Raw genomic sequence first — 19491 nt, 5'->3', positions numbered from 1 at the left:
ATCAAAACTAAAGCAGTAAAACTACTCCTTTCGCTTTCTAGTGATAAAACAGTTGGCGAGTTGGGGAGTAGCAGAGAGAAGTTTGATGTAAATGGGAAAAGCCTTCAGACACAATGTTGTTGTTTTCTAGGACTTTCTGAACTTTAGAAAGTAGCAGTTAGTGTGTTTTTAGCCTTTATTTGTTATTTCTCACTTATACAAATTGTGTCTTACGACGACAGGTAATTATTTTATGGCATTAAATAATGCATTACAAAGTAATAAACATACCAAATTAAAAAAAAAATCACTAAGCTGCTAGATCGACAATAAATCCTGCCAAAAGACTGTTTTTATGGCAATACCATCCTGGTCATCCTATTGCACCTAATCATTAGATTTGAAAGTTGTACATGTTGTATAAGCCCAGGGAAGTCACATGGAAAAAGCTTTTCAGTGCGAAAATTGCGCGAACAAAACATTGATTTAAAAAAAAATTTTCTTCATTAATTAGTCGTTACAAACGTTGAAAAAAAAACTGTCCTTCCCATAAAAATTGATCCAGTTTCTCTTTTCAATAAAAGCAGAAACCATATGTTTATGTTCTACTTTTTTGTTGAACTGTCTCTGGTCTAATTTTAACATTTTACAACCTGTGTGGCATTTTAGACAAACAATATTTGAAGTGAGAGATCAATCCTATCGTTACATTATAAAATACTAGCCAGACGAACCATCCCTTTTATCATTTGATTTTCTTTGTAGCCTTAATGTACCGAGAAATTCTTCATATATTCGTCACGACAAAATCATTTATTCCAGTTTACTTTTCGACAATGTTTGTATTTTATGTGTATCCCCTGGGTTGCCAATTCGCCTAACTGAGCATCTTTTATATAATTGTCACTAATTATTCTTTTTATCAAATGATATACATCAAATAAACAAACTATACAATAGATGTATTTGCTGGGATAGATAGGCCCTCCTCTGCCCTTTTAATGTTGGCCAAAACTTTCGATGAATAGATTTGCGATATACAACTCTGGACAGAAGGATAGGAAGGACAGAAAAGAGAAACTGAGCGTTGTTGCAACTAATTGTGACTCTGCTTGTAGACAGCTAGATTTCGTCACACAGATTATTTTCAACAATGAAATTAGACAAACATATTGAGATATTACATTTTTGTGATATAATTATTGTACTACTTTAGTTTTAAAGGGGTTATATTCCACTAATAAATTCAAAGTTTAATTTTTATTGTGCAGAGCATGTGAAGCTAAGACTTTGATCTTCACGGTTTCTTCATGTTGTTTCGTAGAAAACTTCCACTTCGTCAGGTTGAAAGTTGTAAGTACCCGCCAGGAATGACATGGCTTCGGAGCTTCCATAACTATAACCAGGTGGCGGGCTGTAGGTGTGCCCAAGGTATGTGTAGGAGTCGTAATTCGATGAGGCGTAGCTTTCAATGTAAAAATCGTGTCCTCCTCCGAATGTTGGCCCATAGGAAGAGCAACTGTAAATGGAATGGCTGTAAGAATTACCGTTTTGATCTAGTTTTAGTGGTTTCCAACCAGGCTTGTTAACAAGTGAGAACAGAAAAGCTGCTGAATCGTAGCGATACCCACAACTGTAGCCTAAATGGAAATAAACAAGAGTGAATGATACTTTTTAATTTCTTTGAACGCTTTTTTCATTTATTACAGTTAATTTCGTTTCGTGCGCGCAATTTTATCGATATCCGTACCAATCTACGCACAAATTTGATCAAAAGTACCGTAAAAACAAGGAGTGGTAAACAGGTAATCTACTATTTGTTAGCAAAGCCCCTTCGATCTTTCCTGGATAAGAACATCTAGGAAAAAATCGACTATGCTGGCAGGGAAATACGCTCCTGGCGTTTAGCTAAATAAATTAGACCCCCCCCCCCCCCCCCTCTCCCCTTTTTGAAACGTACTTAACATCGTACTCCGGTAGCTTCCCCTTCCCTCTCCGGGCCTTAATAGAATGTTTACGGTGATTGCTACATTTTTTATGGAACGTATTGCCCAGAGATAACTTGCACGCTGACTGACTGTCGACTCCAGGTATTTAGCGGGACAACCGTCACGGAGTTCCGACTTAAAAGCTACGGATTTTGTACGGTACATTGCCCTGTGTTGTTTTTGTAAATTCAGTAAAACTTCATCATTTATGGAAGAAACATCAGACAATTGATTTATTCACAAAGAGTGCATACGTAAAGTAAAGTCTTACGTTTTCTTAGCAGAACTAAAAGAAAAAGATCAAGAAATGTTAAGTGTGATATGATACTCACTCCATGAGAGACTCGTATATCCTCCAAAGATATATTTCCCCACACGAATGATTGTGACAGTTGGACCCAGGCCGTCGCAGCATGAATGGAAAGTGTAAGAAGACCAGCCATTTACAGTTGCCTGGTAGCAACGATTCCATGAAGAAGATTGCTGAGTCACTGGCTCCAGCCATTTGCTAAGCCATGTCAGAGAATCCTGGTAATTCCCTAAGATGTTGGAAGATTCTAGGCCCCCTGCAAAAATATAGGAAACACCGTCGTTTGGAGCGCAGATTTTGTGACTGGCAAGTTTTAAATTTGTGGCGGGTACCTTTATTTTGTCGCTACTTTCTGGAAGATCGTTACAATTCCTGTATAATAATGCATTTGATATCGTGTAAAAAAGGGGGATGATGATGATGATGATGATGATGATGATGATGATGATGATGATGATGATGACCAGGGTTTTGACTAGGATGATATTTAAAGTTGCCTTTGCTAAGAAAAATGAAGCCCTCGTCCTTTCCAGTCAAAGCGGGCCCATTCACCGGTAAAATAAATATTACCTTCAAGTGTATCCTTTACTGTTAATGTAATATTGCTTAATCCTAGGCTTGTTGTTTTCCGTATAGGATGGGAAATTCCAACGGCAAATAAGTACGCATAACGCTGTGAAGCTTGTGTTTCGGATACGAATGTGTTACTGCACTCAAACTAGCAATATCAATCATGATCACAGGAAAATGAGAACTACCATATTTACTCGAATAAGCGCCGCCCCCCGAAGAAGCACCGCCCTTGACTAAGCGCCGCATTTTGGACAAAAATGTCAATGAGCGACGCCCCGAATGAGCGCCGCAGTCCAGGTGCGGCACTTAATCGAGAAATTCCGTTAAACTAAAAAAAAAGCACTACAAAGCAACTATGAAACAAAGTTGAACATTTCTTTTAGATCAAAAGCGATGTTTTGCAGTTCAAAGTGATTGTTTTACCATTCGCTCATAAGTTTTTCTATCCAACATTCTTACAATACGTAGTTCTGTAAATGTTGTGAAGGCCGCGAACTTTGCCAGGGTAGCTAGCACCACTACTCTAATCATCAAGAGACGAATACTGACAATCAAAAGACGCTATTTTAAATTACTGTAAAATAAAATTTTAAATAAGCGCCGACCTCAAATAAGCGCCGCACTAGAAGCGTGAAAAATTTAATACGCGCCGCGGCGCTTTTTTGAGTAAATACGGTAGTTCTTTGGTTCATTGCTAAGTGGCTTTGCCTCCCTTCTGGGATGAATGGAACGCTCCACGAAAGCAGCCAAACAGAGATGGCTAACGAAAAATTTATTATAACAACACTTACTTGCGTATCTATAACAAGCAAAACCGTCTCCAACCTGTCCTTGGCTACAAGTACAATTGTAAGAACCTCGTGTGTTTGTACAGGAAGCACTCTGATGACAGTAAGACGTCCCCGTGGTGCATTCATTTAGATCTGATGAGAAAATAGAAATCAAACTTAAATTTTATCGTTTGTAACACTCAGATTTAAGTGGAATAAAAACAGTCTTCTCGGACGTGGATCTATTTCCTTTCTATATCTATTTATGTGGGACAATATCGATCTGTTCGCTAACGTAGGCTGTCTCAGGGTTCTTTTCTACTCGGCGTAGGAAAGCGTTTTAAATTCTCCAAATTTAATTCTCTATGATCATAATTTAAAAGGAAATTATTATAATCGATTTCTATAGAATTCATCTGTTCTTTGCCTTTTTAATGCGGCGTTTTTATGTTGCAATCTCCTGGGTCCTGGGTTTAAGGTTTTTGGTACAGAAAGTTAATACATAGATTAAGCTAAGCCCAAAGCCGTAGTCTCACAGTTATTAATATGTTAAGTGGGGTTTGATTTGTAAATGACGTCACCAACTGAATACAGGGATACGATTGAACTTTGAGATCTTGAACTATCTCGTATCGCAAACAAGAAAATAATGGTAGTGAATTTAATTTCTCTTTTATTTCATGCGATCACTTGCATATTTCCTTACTTTACATAACTTTACTCTGCCCTCTTCTTTAACTCTTTTAAGGTAATTGGGCTCGGCTCGTGCAGTGCATAAGTGGTGCATGAACGTACCGATAAACAATCACGCTACAGCTAAACATTTCTCAGCTCCATGTGTTAACCAATTGTTCTTGGCTATGGGTCCCGGGCACGACTTAGCAGCGCGAGGGAGCGCTACTACAAATGCACGCCGGGCTGGCGCGCAACTTTCACATTCTAACATTTGCATCTTACCTTTCTTACAAGTATACTGATGACAGTCGCTGCACTTCACGTCATTCCACTCGTAGCTAAATTCTACTCCAAGTGCATGCACACAATCTTCTTCTCCAAAATTATTAGGCTGGTTCCTCGCCCAAGCTGTATAATTCGCCCGTCCAACATCCGCCCAAGTAAAGTCACCTTCTGTTGATCTGTCGTTCAAACCCAGCCATGATTTTTCTCCATTGTGGCGATGCTGCAAATAAACATTCTCCTCATTGTTGTTAACATCAGCAAGGACAGATTTTTCTTCATGACATTTGCTTCTTGCTTTTGTCCAGTTTGTACAGGTTTCACTCGTGAAGAAACAGAAACCATCAAAGTAACTCCATCCAGGATCACAAATATCTGTTAAAAAAACAATTATCTTTTATTGGGTTTTCCCTTTTCATTGACACACATACTTTTCCCGAGCAGTTGGGCTTTGTTAGGCCCCTTTGATAAACGGCTTTTGAGTCGAGTTGTAGTCAACAAAAATCCTGACGGACTTGATAGAAATAAATACGATTAATGAAGATATTCGTTCAAATCGGTGGTGCGGAGTCAAATTTGAAACATGGAAATGCAGTTAGATTAAGGTAAGTAGTCAAGTAAACACCTCAGTACTGTAAAAGCGTATGTGTTTACACCTCGGAGCAGTGACTTCCCCCCTCCCTCCCATCCCCTCCTACGGATATAGGTTAAAACAAGTAATTTCCACTGACCTATCACGACTGCATAACTGACAGAAAGAGGATCATATCTGGTCTCGTATATTTCCTTGACGCAAACTCTGAAGCCCGTTGTATTCATATTCTGAAAATGCAAGGATAAATGTTAGTCAGGGTAAAGGGTGAGGATGAGATTTACTCATAGCTAAGAATTGGTCAAAAATGGGAGCCTATTCAAAAATTAAGATCACCGTAAGAATTTAATTGATAACTGAGATTTCAGCAGCCCCACATAGACTATCAGGGTGAAGGAAGTGTGGAATAGCACTTGATGTAAGCGACATTAATTGTCGTGACTATCAGAAGCAATTCTACCAAGGAGCCGAGGAAAAAATAATTATTACCAAAGCCTTTTAGTTTCTGAAGTAGTACTGGTTGACTAGGTGAGGACAAGAATTGTTGGGAGAAGGGTTCGGAAGTGTTTACACCAATACCTAAACTACAGGTAGAAGTTATAATCTCCATTTTAAAACTAGATTCTAGTTGGCAGATTCTTAGGAATGAAGGTCGGCCTTTATCGAGCTGATATCTGCTGTGCATGCCAGTTTCCCATTGAGCAACCAGGCTCTTTTCTAAATGACTTGCTGTAAGCCCTCTAGACGTTGTTTCGTCGTCGCCAATTATATTTAGGAGAATTTTATCGTTAACCTAGATGAAAACTGTATATTCAATAATTTCGTATACGCTGCATACAAGGATGTTTACCTCAATCCATGTTGCTATACTGTTGTGAACTGGTGCCGAGTTCCCACTTTCCGATGTACTGTGGTTAGCAGTTAACAGAACTGATGGTGTTGCGTTGTAGCTTTTTGCAAAGTCTACAAACTATTAATAAAATAAAATAAAAACGTTAGAAGAAAACAAAAAAGATGATTTTTATTCTGGTTTAACTGAGCTTCGGTTCAAGAGTACTCAGATTTCGCATAAGGAAATATAACGGCACCAAATCTTCTGAATTACCAAAACCTTGGTCTATGAACATTTTGTTGAGAAAACACTTTGCCAAAATATCTTGGCATTTCCATGAAAACTATGTTTTCAAGTTCATGCATAAGATTCAATACAACTAGCGTCTCTCGTTTAACCTTTTGTAGCTTTTTATAACGATTTGCTGATGTCTTAAAAAGGTCTCAAAATCCAAGACTGGAATGTATGACGTCATACCCTTACATCAAGTGACATCATAATTGGCACGTTACCACACAATTATCTTACCTCACAGTAAGCGTTATTGTTTTCATCTGTTGGTGGGTTTGTGTTTGGAAACTTCACAGAGCCATGTTCAGTGAAGAGCGGCTTGTGTAATTTAGAAAACGCCAACCAATTCTAAAAAAATAAATTCAAATATGGTGGGCAGAGTTTGTTGTTTGGGGCGTTTTTTCCATTTTGATTTGTGTTTTATAGCAAAAGTTTCAGAAGAATACTCATTTCTAAATGAGGAGTCATTTAAGACAATGCTCTGAGATCTGTACGCGACTTCTCTTCGCGTATCTTGTTTTTGTTCATTTTGCTTTTGTTGTTGTTGTTCCTGCTGTTCTTGCTGTTGTTGCTGTCGTTGTTGTTTTGTTGCGTTTTTCGCCTCATCAGTGATATCGTAGTTGAATGAGCACAACAATGCACTCTGTGTATCAATTACATTATTTTTTAAGGAGGTTATACGTGTACATACCACATAAATGTCTTCATGCTTTCCATCAAAGTTCTGCATTTCACGTAAACAGACTTTAAATGAGTCCTTGGTTACATCCTCTGTCCAGATCAGCGCGGCATCATACTCCTTGCCAGTTCTAAGGTGCTCTGACGTCACAAGAGTAACAGGATGTTCCGTAAAAGTGTCCTGCAGTTAAGGAATATGACATTAAAGCATCATCCTCCTTCCTAAAAGCCTTATTCTCCATTTTATACAATATTTCTTGCTGGTAAGTACAAATGCCCCTAACCCAAGTTTTCTTGTTTGTGAAAGATCTTAAAATACACTTTGTTGTGACTGAAAGCACTTGCTTATTGTAGGAGACCTCATATAATCACATACATTTAATGACAGCCTTCGCTATCTAAAACACCCATCACTCATATCACATATATTTAACGAAGTCAACCATGCACTTTACTTAGGAAATAAATAAATGGCTACAGTAAGTCCTAGTTCAACTAAAGTTATCAATACATAAGTGAAGTTAGCAATGAAATCAAAGTTATTTTAATCCTACCGTTGGAAACGTCACATCTGTACACTTGGTCCCAGACCACCAATTTTGAACCTTAACTCTACCGGCCAATCCTTCAATCGGAGCTCCTTGATAAGCCATGTAGTCCACAGTGGCAAACCTATTAACATTCTTCCCATTCCTCCCAGATTGCATGGCGCAGACCGTAAAATTTTGCGTATTCACATTTTCCGTCCACAAAGAGATTGCGTGATGCACCGTGACCGAGTCATTCTGGTTGATGTGGTTTACAGCGACTTGTACGTGAACTTGTTTGTCCGGATAGAACCGGTATGGCGGGAAAATGATTGTCTTGCATCCTGAATCAGACCATTTGGGGACGTGTAGGAGGTCAACACGGCCGCGGATGAATGGGAAACCTAATAACAACAGCGAAAGAAAATAATGAGATTTCAAAATTGTCACGATTTTTTCTCTAAAAACCCTGAAAATTTCTTTCCATTTGAAGATTTAAAGGATGCACAGTAATGCTCCAGTATTTAAAACGGCTCCTAAAGCAAGAGTTTATCAATCCAATGTAAATTAAAGTTTTGAAATTAAACTTAATTCCACTTTTGTTGTTTCGAGGAACGCTGTGACTAGGTGTGACTTTGGAGTCACTTGAAATTATTTCATCGATGTTTTTAATTTAGACGTTCTTGCGTAATTGTGCGTATACATAGATTTTCGTCTTCTGTTTTAAAGACTGTTTTCTTGTTGTTTTAAGCGGCATAAATTGAAGTCGCTCCTTGGCTCGTAATTTCTTATTTGATTTTTTTGGTTTCGAGCAACATGAAAAGTAACAGAGCAATTCACTGAAAGCCTTGTTGCCATGACACTAACCTTCACAGCTTCCTGGGTGATAGAAAGTGTTGTTGTCATGTCCCCTGCAGAAGCTAAGCTCGTAAAGGCATTTGTTGTCGTATGTTGTTCCATTTGCGGTACACACTGGATCCTGATAGGAACGACAATCTTCGTTACACACACAGCGAGCTTCATGTGCACTGTAGGTTTTACAGACACCAAACGATTCGCAGACTACGCCCAAACATGGATTCAGGTCTTAAAAAGTGAAGAAAAATATATAATTGAAGTGAGACACACAGAAAATTGTATAAGAATCTTGAAAATATTCATATGTGACAATATATATGTGATAATGACTTTATAGACTTTCCTAGTAGTGTGTTTTTCTTCTGATTTTTCTTTCTGTTTATGTGTGAATCTGTTCTCTTGCCGACCTCAATTGAGTTTCATTTTATGCTAATAACAGGCAGCCAGTACTCTTACTTTATTTAATTTTCCTTTCTATTGTAACATTCATATAAGTGCAAGAATTCTTCAAAGGTTGTTGTTATTTTTGAAATAAATGAACAGAAAAAATTAAGACAAACAAACTCCAAAGTTTGCAACCATTTCTGGTATAAAAGCTATCAACAACATCAACTTGTTTTATTTGCATAATTATAGGTTTTAAGGTAAAATAAAATCATTTGCGGACTAGTGAGTTATGCGATAACTTATATGTCGCTAAAACACCAACCTCCAATCGCAAGAAAGCTCACAGAGACTGGGTCGTGATAACTTCCTGCTCCGCTCAAATCCTTTACGCAAACTGTCATTGAAGTTAGACCTGCCTCCTGTAGAGATATACGGTTTGTTGTTAGCATTGGTTACTAGGTGGTATTTTGTCTGATCTCTTATAATAGCTACAATTAAGATTTTAATAAAGCGATTTTCACATAAATGTCGAAAGTAATTCGCGTTTGCATTATTGTTTTGCATAAATACGCTCAGTGATTGGTTTAAAACTCTCGCGCTACTTTCTCAGTCAATCAGAAGTAAAACCAAAACCAATCGTGACCCGCTTGTGCACGTTTTTCAACGCTTCTTGCCGACAAGATGTTTTTGCCTCGAATTTTGATTGGTTTACTGGATTGTCAATGTATTTTGTGACTGGCCAGACACTCAATTGAAAACTGCTGTAGCAGGTCCTACGTTAGCAGCGTTATCGCTTGTGGTCCCTGTCTGTTTTAAGTTTTTCTTCTAAACAATATTTCGGATATTTTCCGAAGATTTACAACCGAGTGGCATTTCGTCTGAGAAAAAAAAAGGTATAATTGAAGATCTCGAATTTTCCTAAGATTTACAATCACTTTATAAAAAATTTACGAGCCTTTTCCAAAGATTGAAACTATTTGCTAAAGATTTCGGTAATGTGTAAGGTCGTTGGATTATTTTATTATTAAGAGATAGACCAAATATCTACAATGGCACACAACAGTACTACGTAAACAATTGAAGGACCCTGAGAAAAAAAAATCAGTATCCTACCTCTACCCAGGCTGTAACAATGTTGTTTTCCGGGGGAACGTTTGTTTTGCCAACACGGTCATAATTATGATGTACAGAAACAAGTACAACAGGCGGATCATAAAATGTCGTGTTGTACGGAACTTTCTGCAAACAGAAGAAATTTGAAATAGTCACAATTCTGTGTTTAATTATTTTTTGGCTAATTTCGACGGTACCCATTTATACACTTGATATGAGTGTAGTGAGGCACAGTCGGAGTTACGAAAGAATACAATGCAATGGCCAGTGTCACGCCATATACATTTGTCGGAGTCACGCCATACAATGGTCATGGCCACTGTCACGCCATAAAAAAATAAATTTGAAACTGTTCAATGAAAAAGCCAAAAAAAATGAAATGTTATAAACGACTAACACAGGAAAAACTAATCCAAATCTCGGGTCTCTGTGGTACGCCTTTCTGAGCTAGTTGCCGAAGAACTATTAGGAGTCAAGAATGGTCCCTCAAATTGTCGCAGTGCTCGCAATGCTCGCAAAACTTTAGTGTTTGCTCGTGCTCGCACATTTTTACAAGTGCTCGCATGCTGAGTTTTTAGTAGAGGTAGGTTCTTGAAAAGTGCTCGCTGCCCGCAAGGCTAATTTTTTTCAATGCTCGTGCTCGCAAAGAAAAACACTGTGCTCGCATGCTCGCAAATGCTCGCAAAGACCATTTGATACCCCTACTATTTGCTATATTTCTGAGCTATTTGCTATTTGTAGCTATAGAGCTTTGTATCGGACCGCCATATTGGGAACAACATTAGTTCACCATCTGAGGAGCTTCCGTTTTGCTCACAAACACATCACCTAAGATTTCAAATGTTTAAATTGCTGCAAACAATAATAGGAGACTTTTTTCAAACTGGGCAACTTTGTCGCGACCACTTCCTTCGTGTCACGCAATGTTAAAATTTGGAAATTCAAAATGCTGTATTTTCAAAGTAAAAGAACCCACAAGACTGAAAACCTTCTTAAAGATTTTTTTCAAGGACATCTTTAACCTAGTGTACATAGGGAAAAAGTCAGACGACATCCCTATTTTGAGTTTAGAATTTTAGGATGTCACTTGCAAACCAATTTTTTAATTTGAACCCAGCCGCAATAACGCTTAATGACCGCGGTTCAACAATTACAACTGTAAAAAAAACTTACCTGACAGAAGCCATAGTTATTGTCCGCTGAGGGAGAACCAGTGTTCGGGAAATAAACTTCACCAGTTCGAGTAAAGTTGAAATCAGACCCATTGCCAGTGAATGCAAACCAGTCCTGTTAAAAGAGATTGAAAATCAACATCGAACAAAACGAATTTTGGCGTTCAACCTGGCTTCTATGTCTTAAATATGGGGTAAGAGTGTAAGGATAAAAGGTAAAGCCTGCTGTCGAGCCAAGTGGCTGATCAGGCCGGAGCTTATCCAGTATTTCTACTCTTCTCTGGTGGAAATGCTATTCCATCGCAGGGTTACCCCCAGCAGTAAATTCGCCGGTACCCATTTATTCACCTGGGTGGAGAGAGGCGCTATGAGTGTAAAGTGTCTTGCCCAAGAACACAACACAGAGAACCCCCCCCCCCCCCCCCCACATCGTTTTTGTCTAAGATTGATATTTAACAGTCAAAGAGATCTATTGATAATAAATTCTTACCACAATGGTATCTTCGTGTTTTCCTTCAAACGCCAAGAACTCTCGGAGGCACACTTCGAAACTCCCGGATTTTACATTCTCCAGCCAGACGTACATAGCGTCATCAGGCTTTGTGTCACGTGTGTACTTAGCTGAGACAAACACAGAAGGTCTTCCACCAAAGCTCTGCAATGTGTTCACACCATTGTTTTTATTAAAGTTATTGATCAAAATGCACGTTTATGGCTCTGCTTGATTTGAAACGACAAGACATAATGAATACAGTATAAACTGGTATAAATTGCTTAAAGAGGTAATGTCACGCAATTTTAGGCAATTTCAGCACTGACCAAATGGTCATACAATTAATTAAGAATTAAAAATTAAAGATCAAAAGAAACACAGGAAGGCCAAAAAGGGGCGTGGATGAGCAAAATTCTGGAAGATTAAAATGGATTACGTTCAGGTAAACATGAAAAACGGCCCGACTTTTTTCTCGAGTTTATCTCAATTTGTATGAAAGTGTCATTTACAATGCTCGAAAATTACCCTTGTTTGTTATGTGGTCGCGATTTTGCCGAAAAAAGACTTTTGCTCTGCCAATTTGAAGTTTAGTGCTCTTAATAAACAAAAATAAAAAGAATTACCTAAAATACCGTGACCTAGTCCCTTTAACTTCTTAATGATTACTGTACGTTTCGTTTGATGTTTGTTCTGAGAATTTCGCGTTACATCAAGACGTTATCCTCTAGTCGATGATTTTCTCAGTTATTCTCATTCCCTGTCTGTTTGACATTGTACGGATATTGTAAGAGGAAATTACGTGTTGATCACTTGTTGTGCTTTTGGCGTGACAGCAACTAGCTATTTCGTTTCTCTTCCTTTGACCCGTCACGTTCTTCAGTTCTGTTTGAAAGTTTTTGTTTTGCAGCTTAACCCTTCTCAGAAAGGGTCGAGCAATCAAAAAATATAACATGGCTTACCAAAACAAATAAACTTAACTTGTATCAACGGCGACGACTCATTGTATTAATAACCCAGACAGAACTAAATTCTGCATAAAGGTCAATTTCCTGCTACAAGTTTTCAAGACAGAATTGTTGAAAACAAAAGCTACTTAATTGCACTACCTGAAAGCAAGTTGAAAGTACTTTTTTTTACGTTTTCCCTGCAGCCGATGATTTTCTCAGTTATTTTCATTACCTGTTTGTTTGCCATTGTACGGATATTGTAAGAGGAAATTTCATGTTGATCACTTGTTGTGTTTTTGACGTGACATCAACTGGATATTTCGTTTATATTCATTTTCGGTCACGTTTTTCAGTTCTGTTTGAATTTTGAAAGCATTTGTTCAACAGCTTAACCTTTCACAGAAAGGGTCGAGCAAAAACATGGCTTACCAAAACAAATCACTTAACTAAACATTTAAGCTTCACATTTTTCAACGGCGTATCAATGTATCAACGGCGACAACTCATTGTATTAATAACCCAGACAGAACTTAATTCCACCTAAAAGGTCAATTTGCTGTTACAAGTTTGTAAGTACAACGTTATTGAAAACAAAAGCAACTTAATTGCGCAACTTGAAAGCAGGTTTAAAGTACTTTAAAAAGACATGTCAATCTTGTGATTTAATGTTTGTTTTATAAAGATTGATATCACGATTACGTTTTAACGTTGTAAAATGTAAGTAAACATTTATTATAGCTCGTGAAGTTATATAAAAATTATGATCTGACTTGCATTGTTTTGATAAATTTGGCTGAAAAAAACTTGTTGAATCGGAGCGGATTAAAAAAGTAATCTTTTTTTTTTGTCTGACTGTTTTTCTAACCTGTGAGAAGGTCACCGTCTCGCATTTAGTTTCTGTTGTCCATATTCCATCAAAATTTACACTGCCATGTGTCAATTGTGGTTTATCTTGGAAAGCCAGCCAGTTGATGATTCCAGTTCCATTTGTTCCAATGCCTGACTCACGTGCACACACCATAAACCCACGTGTACTTACTGATTCAACCCACACGGCAGCAGGCGGGTGAACACGTGAATTTTCCTCGTCATGGCTCAGCGACACGTGGACTTGAACCTGCCAAAGTGATTAAATTATTTGAAAAAAAAAACATACAAAACAAGGTTAACTACAGAATTTTTAAAACAAAACTCTGCATGACGGACACTTCATTACTTTTTTACTTTTTTCCGCGTTTTATGAACTAAACTTTATTTTGCTGGCCGGATTTACTCCATATTAAATGCGATTACAAATTAAGATGTTCCTTATCCTTGGCCAGATTTCAGAGTATATTTGTAATCATCGAAAAAAGACTTCTATCTTATCTTAAACAAAAATATTCTACCCAAAATTTTACGCTGAAGCTTTGAAAAACAAACAATCAATTGATAAAGATGACACGTGACCTCTGGGCTCACGGTCCACGAGAGTTCTCTCTCCTCTTAACCTTCCCCCTCCCCCCCCGCACCCCTAAAATCCCGAGAAGCCGGGGGGAAGGCTTTGTACTAACCTTTCCTGATCCACCAAACATAAAAGGAAACACAACGTTTGAACACCGTGGTAGTCGACAATGTGGTGATGGGTCACATCCGCTGCTACAGCTCCAATCCTGCAGAGTGTTTGACATGTTCAGATTCCCGCGCTGCAGAGCAACTCCTAAAGGACGAAAATAGAACCTTGTTGAAAGTGGATACAGGGGAGGGTTGAGTGAGGAGGGATTATTATATTTCCTTTTTAGGCGGATTTATAGGGATGGCCTACCTCCCCCCTCAATGCCCTGATTTTCGTTGTATAATTTTTTAATTTCCTTAATTAATTTTTAATTTCCTTAAGCTGGCGAGCGCTCACGCCGCAATTACTTCGCCGCCCGGGGCGAAGGATTGAATCGCTGACCGAAAATTTTTAAGCACATCGTCATCAGCTAAATTTGAATCTTTTTTTACTGCTCCATGTTTTCGGAAATCCTGACTAAGTTAAAATTGCATGAACATGAAAACGTTGTAGACAGCTTAATCTAAGAGGTAATTACGATTCGGCGACGTACCTTTAAAAAAAATTGATAGTGGTGTAGCGGAAGTTAGCCGTACATAACGTTAGAAAACAAACAACATTATCCTTGAATCCCGACCACAGATAAAGTGAATTCTGACCAATTAGTTGATTGCAGTTTAATTTCTTTGTCGATCTTGAGGTTATGACACAAACGGGTTACCTGAAGGCGAGTAATGAAATTTAAAGTAGCTGGGGAGTCCCAAATGAGATACGCGTAACAAAAAAATAGTGACCATTTATGCTGCAAACTACCACAAACCTACCTTGCACTGGAGAAGTCAAATATCCCAGGACAGCTAAAAACATCAAAGCTGCAATCGAAGGAGAAAGATTCATTTTGAGAGGCATCTCGCTGCAGTCGTGTTTGAAGACCTCTTGATGCTCTGTTCTGGAACGAGTTCGTCTTGCAACTGAGTATCACTGTTCTGGGTTGGTGTTAAAATAGGATCGATAAACGCATGCGCAATGCAAAGCACCTGTAAGCGACACAAACTTTTAATCCGCTAAATCAGTTTTTAAGCATTGTTCTGTTAAATTTCCTCATTTGTTGTGTCATATTCGAGATGATGCTAGTTTCATGTTTATTATTTTAGGTGCTGAAACTAATTTTAACCCCTAAAAATATCATATTTGAGATGTTAACTGCGTTAATGTTTATTATTTTAAGAGCTGAAACATTGAACATTTAATCCGCTAAATCAGCTTTTCAACATTGTTATGTTTCATTTCCTCATTTTTGTGTCATATTTGAGATCATGCCGGGTTTATATTTATTATTGTAAGTGCTGAAATAAACTTTAACCCCTAAAAATATCATATTCTAGATGTTGCCTGCGTTAGTGTTTATTGATTTAAAAGCTGAAACACTGAAAAATTTAATCTGCTAAAACAGCTTTTCCACATTGCCCTGTTTCATTTCCTCATTTTTTAAGTCATATTCGGGATCATGCCGGGTTCATATTTATTATTTTAAGTGCTGAAACAAATTTTAACCCCTAAATATATAATATTACAGATCCTGCATGCGTTTATGTTTATTGTTTCAAGACTGAGCTGGAACAACTTTAAACCCCTCTAACAGCTTTTAAATAATTTTCTCACTTTTCTGTGTCACATTTGAGACACGCGGGGTTCGTGTTTATTATTTTAGGAGCTGAAACAAATTTTAGTCCTTAAAAGTTTTATATTCGAGATCATGCCTGGGTTTATGTTTATGCTGAAACAATATTTAACCTGCCTGTGAAATGAAAGTTTTCCGTAATTTCAAGTTTTTAAAGTTTAGCTCTGGACAATTGTTCGAAATCATTTTTTATCTCACTTCGACGTTGGCCTATTCGAGACAAAAACAGCTATAAATTTCCTGATTGTTCTGTTTGATTTCATCATCTTTCTGTGTCATTTTAGAGATCAGCGATGTTCGCGTTTATTATTTTAGGAGCTGAAACAAATTCCAGTCCTTAAATATATCATATATTTGAGATCATGCCTAAATTTATGTTTATTGTTTCACGAGCTTAAACAACTTTAATCCGCTAAAAGCTAAACTCTTCCTCATTGTTGTGTATCATTTCCAATTTTTTTTTGTGTCATATCTGAAAGCATACGAGGTAATATTATTTTAAGAGTTGAAACAACTCTTAACCAGCTGGCAACTTTAATTTTTTTGAAGTACCTTCAAATCATTATGGAAACATTTACTATGTGGAATACATAATTCCAAAGTTTTTAAAAGAATTCTACTATAAAAATGTCCAATTTACAACAGTTGTGCTATTTTGCCTTCAAAAATGTCCAGGGCACTGAGTCCGAATTAATGACGAATTTCCCGCCTGTGTCATGTCAGTTGTGTGCAAAGTTTGTTTACGCTTGATTTTAAGCGAAGTCGAAATTCTGAGAAAGGAAATTTGTTTCGTGAATCTTAATCGAGTAGTTTGACAGAATTATCGAATAGCTCTGAAGTAAAAGATATTTTGCAGAATATTAGGACTATGAAACGAACCAACAATACACACAGAGTTTTGTCAAGGGGTTTTAAAGGTGTTTTTGCTCATAACCATGTATCATGTAATCATGACCTGAATGTGCTTTTTTGAAGAATTTTTCATTTAAATTACCGGGCCTTTCACACTGAACGTCCGGTTTTCAAACTCAATCGAACTAAAACGAACGATAAAAATTCGATTTTGTTCGATCAAAGAACGAAATCGAACTCACAAAATGGCAAAGCGAATCGAACCAAATCGAACGTTCGCTTAAGCTCAAGTAGGTTCGATGAGGTTCGGTCCCCGAACGAAATCTGACCGAACTAAATATATTCTGAATCGACCAATATCGAACACTAGGTTATTTGAGACTTTTTAATAATACGTAAATTAATAAACCAAGTCACGGTTTTCGACGCCATCTTTGACGGGTAGCTAGGCAACGCGGTTAGAAATTACAGTGTTTGTATGGGAATCTAGTCTCCCTCGCAGCCGTTTTAGTGTCGTCACGCAACATTCCTCCCCACAAACGGCCGTTTGTGGGGAGGAATTGTTGTTGCGTGACGACACTAAAAACGGCTGCGAGGGAGACTAATGGGAATCCGACGGCAAATATTTTTTTTCAAAAATTGAATTCTGGACAAATTATGAATCGCAAAGTAAAGATACTAGGCAAAATGATGTAGCTGGGCTAGAAAGCATTCAGCTCCCCGATCTTCGTCGCGTACCGTCGCTTTCAGTAGAAGTATAACCGCCTCATTGACCCTATTAAATCAAGTCATTTACACGAATGACTCGTGAGACTTGAATATATATTTCTAAACTGCATTGTTGGTTAGCGGCATCATTGTTCTTCAGAGACTGTACCCTGCAAGTTGTCGCCAATTTGACTCAAAAACAATAATTCACGTACAAGCACGAACTACTTGTGGACTGACATTGTGCGAACTGCTCTGTTTTTACTATTGACATTCGTCACGCAGTAAATTCCTTTTCTGTTAATTGTGACGTTAGGCCAGATAAAAAAATGTCTCTCGTCTCCACCCGCTTCATTTCTTGGGGGCCGCTTCTCTTATTTTTAATATTTGTTATTGGGAAAGTTGGAACGAACAAAAACCAACAGGCGTTACTCCTCAAAATCTTGTAAGACATGGCTTTTGTCTGCGTTTTAATACGAAATAAAGCCAAAATTTTAAAGCCTCGGCACGCTAGGTTAAACAACATTGCCAAAGAAATGTTAATTTTGTTCTACTCAAAAACACGAAATTAAAGTTTCACAAAATCGCGAAATTTAAGTGTCACGAAATATGCGCACTCGAGCTCAATCGTGAAATTGACGTGTCGCGATTAATTTCATGTGTAAGGTAATACTAAAAGCTTGGGGGGAAGTCGCCACGCAGACATAGCTGAACAGAGTCGGCCAGGTGATTCTGGTATACGGTATACAGGGGGATTTTAAACTGAATATACGTTTTCTTACGCTAAACTTGGGCCTTCTGTAGGTCAATACTGTGTTTTTCCAAATTTTGGTATTTTACATGATTTCGAGGGCAAATTTTAGGTATACTGAGTACTTATTTTGGTATACCACTTACCCCCCTGGCTAGCCTGTAAAAAGGCTCTCAACTCAGCACGCGTCGCTCACCGATCTCACCTGCTCTACTTATGAGCCTGTTCGCAGCCTACCCCCTTAACGACCTTGACCAAATCACAAAATCTGACCAAGATTTATTCAATCTCAAAGCCCTTCTCCATACGGAGGGAGGTCGGAAAAAAATTTGAATACAACACTAGACAAAAAATAGTGTTCGTGCAAAGACTGCCATAGTAATGAACTGGGATAGTTATCTGCTGTTTTTAGGGCAAGACAGTGTCTGTAAACACGACCAATAGGTGAGCTTGTACCATTAACTACACAGACATTGCGTGCTGAACTGCAGGCCGTGAATGAGAGCTTTAACGGCCTGTTTAAAATCAATCCCAAAAATGCTTTCATTGCCACTATGGACACTATGATTGTATCTTCTACATATACTCTTTTATGAGAACGTTGAGGCTAAGATTTGTCCCAAAATTAAAGAAAATGTTTGGGCTAAAATAAGAACATCCTCAGGTTCAGCCAAATTTTACGCGTTCTTATATAAAAAAAGAGTGTATAGATAAAGTCCAGATATAATAGACGTCTGTTCCGAGTTCTATGACAAGAAAGCATTCACAATTCATTGTTACAGGACAACGACACTTGCACGCAAGCACCCCTGTGGCGTCAAATTAAACTAACTGCATTTTACGTTTGTTTTTAAATGCTTGCTTTACTTTCCTGTTTTTATACATGTACATTTGCAGCGACGTTTAGCTTTCCCACGCCTTTTGTTTATCTTTATCAATCAAATAATAATATGAAATTTTAAAAAAAGCCATATTCGATAGCATTAACTCATATCTTACCAGAAGCCGATATATCGGCTCCTGAGACACGTGAAGAGTATTTTGGCAATAAATGACGCAATTGTTTGCCAGAGGGGGTGAAAATCAATTGACAACTAGTAAATAAGGAAAACCCACGATCACTGAGGAAAGAAACGTGGATGAGAGGATTTAGCGAGATTCTTAGCGAGAAAATTATCGTGCTTGTGTTATTTGATCGCCAGTAAGTTTAAATGCCGCTTTGTTTATGCGTAAAGAAGAGTTGGAGAGGATTTTCACTGAAGAAAGTGGTTCTGAGAGTGAATTAAGCCGTTCGGATTTCAAATCAAACTATTCCGATACATTCAAGCACTATTTTCACCACGATCGAGAAGAATATTCCGAAAATAACAATCCACGTGGCGAAAGATCAAGTTTCAGTGCTGAAGTGGAAAATTCAAGCCGAAATGAGCCGAAATCAGGCAGGAATAACTCCTGGAATAATGGAATCCGTGTACGAGCATAATTAGTGAACTACTGA

General features: G+C 37.9%; 1 protein-coding gene across 1 annotated transcript; it reads right to left on the bottom strand.

The window, feature by feature from the left end:
* Nucleotides 1-820: 820 nt before the first annotated feature.
* Nucleotides 821-14898, bottom strand: LOC144665096 (uncharacterized). The gene is made up of 17 exons (XM_078526272.1): nt 14826-14898; nt 14021-14166; nt 13333-13584; nt 11518-11682; nt 11029-11142; nt 9856-9981; nt 9065-9161; nt 8365-8583; nt 7525-7901; nt 6984-7151; nt 6530-6640; nt 6020-6139; nt 5309-5399; nt 4578-4952; nt 3642-3773; nt 2300-2533; nt 821-1619 (listed from the first exon to the last, which is right to left on the bottom strand). Exons 1-17 carry the CDS (start codon nt 14896-14898, stop codon nt 1288-1290), a joined length of 3132 nt encoding a protein of 1043 aa, XP_078382398.1. The 3' UTR covers nt 821-1287.
* Between the last annotated feature and the right edge of the window lie 4593 nt (nt 14899-19491).

This window comes from Oculina patagonica, chromosome 9 (assembly GCF_052425735.1).
Source record: "Oculina patagonica isolate OP01 chromosome 9, crgOcupat, whole genome shotgun sequence".
Taxonomy (NCBI): Eukaryota; Metazoa; Cnidaria; class Anthozoa; order Scleractinia; family Oculinidae; genus Oculina; species Oculina patagonica.
Note: the sequence above shows the minus strand (reverse complement) of the source record. Positions and strands in the feature narration are given on the sequence as shown.

Coding starts and splice junctions, on each gene's coding strand:
- LOC144665096 (XM_078526272.1), bottom strand. CDS start 14,898: ATGAATCTTTCTCCTTCGATTGCAGCTTTGATGTTTTTAGCTGTCCTG. Junction 14,167..14,825: donor TTTGACTTCTCCAGTGCAAG/GTAGGTTTGTGG, acceptor TTCGTCCTTTAG/GAGTTGCTCTGCAGCGCGGG. Junction 6,140..6,529: donor ACAATAACGCTTACTGTGAG/GTAAGATAATTG, acceptor TTTTATTAATAG/TTTGTAGACTTTGCAAAAAG.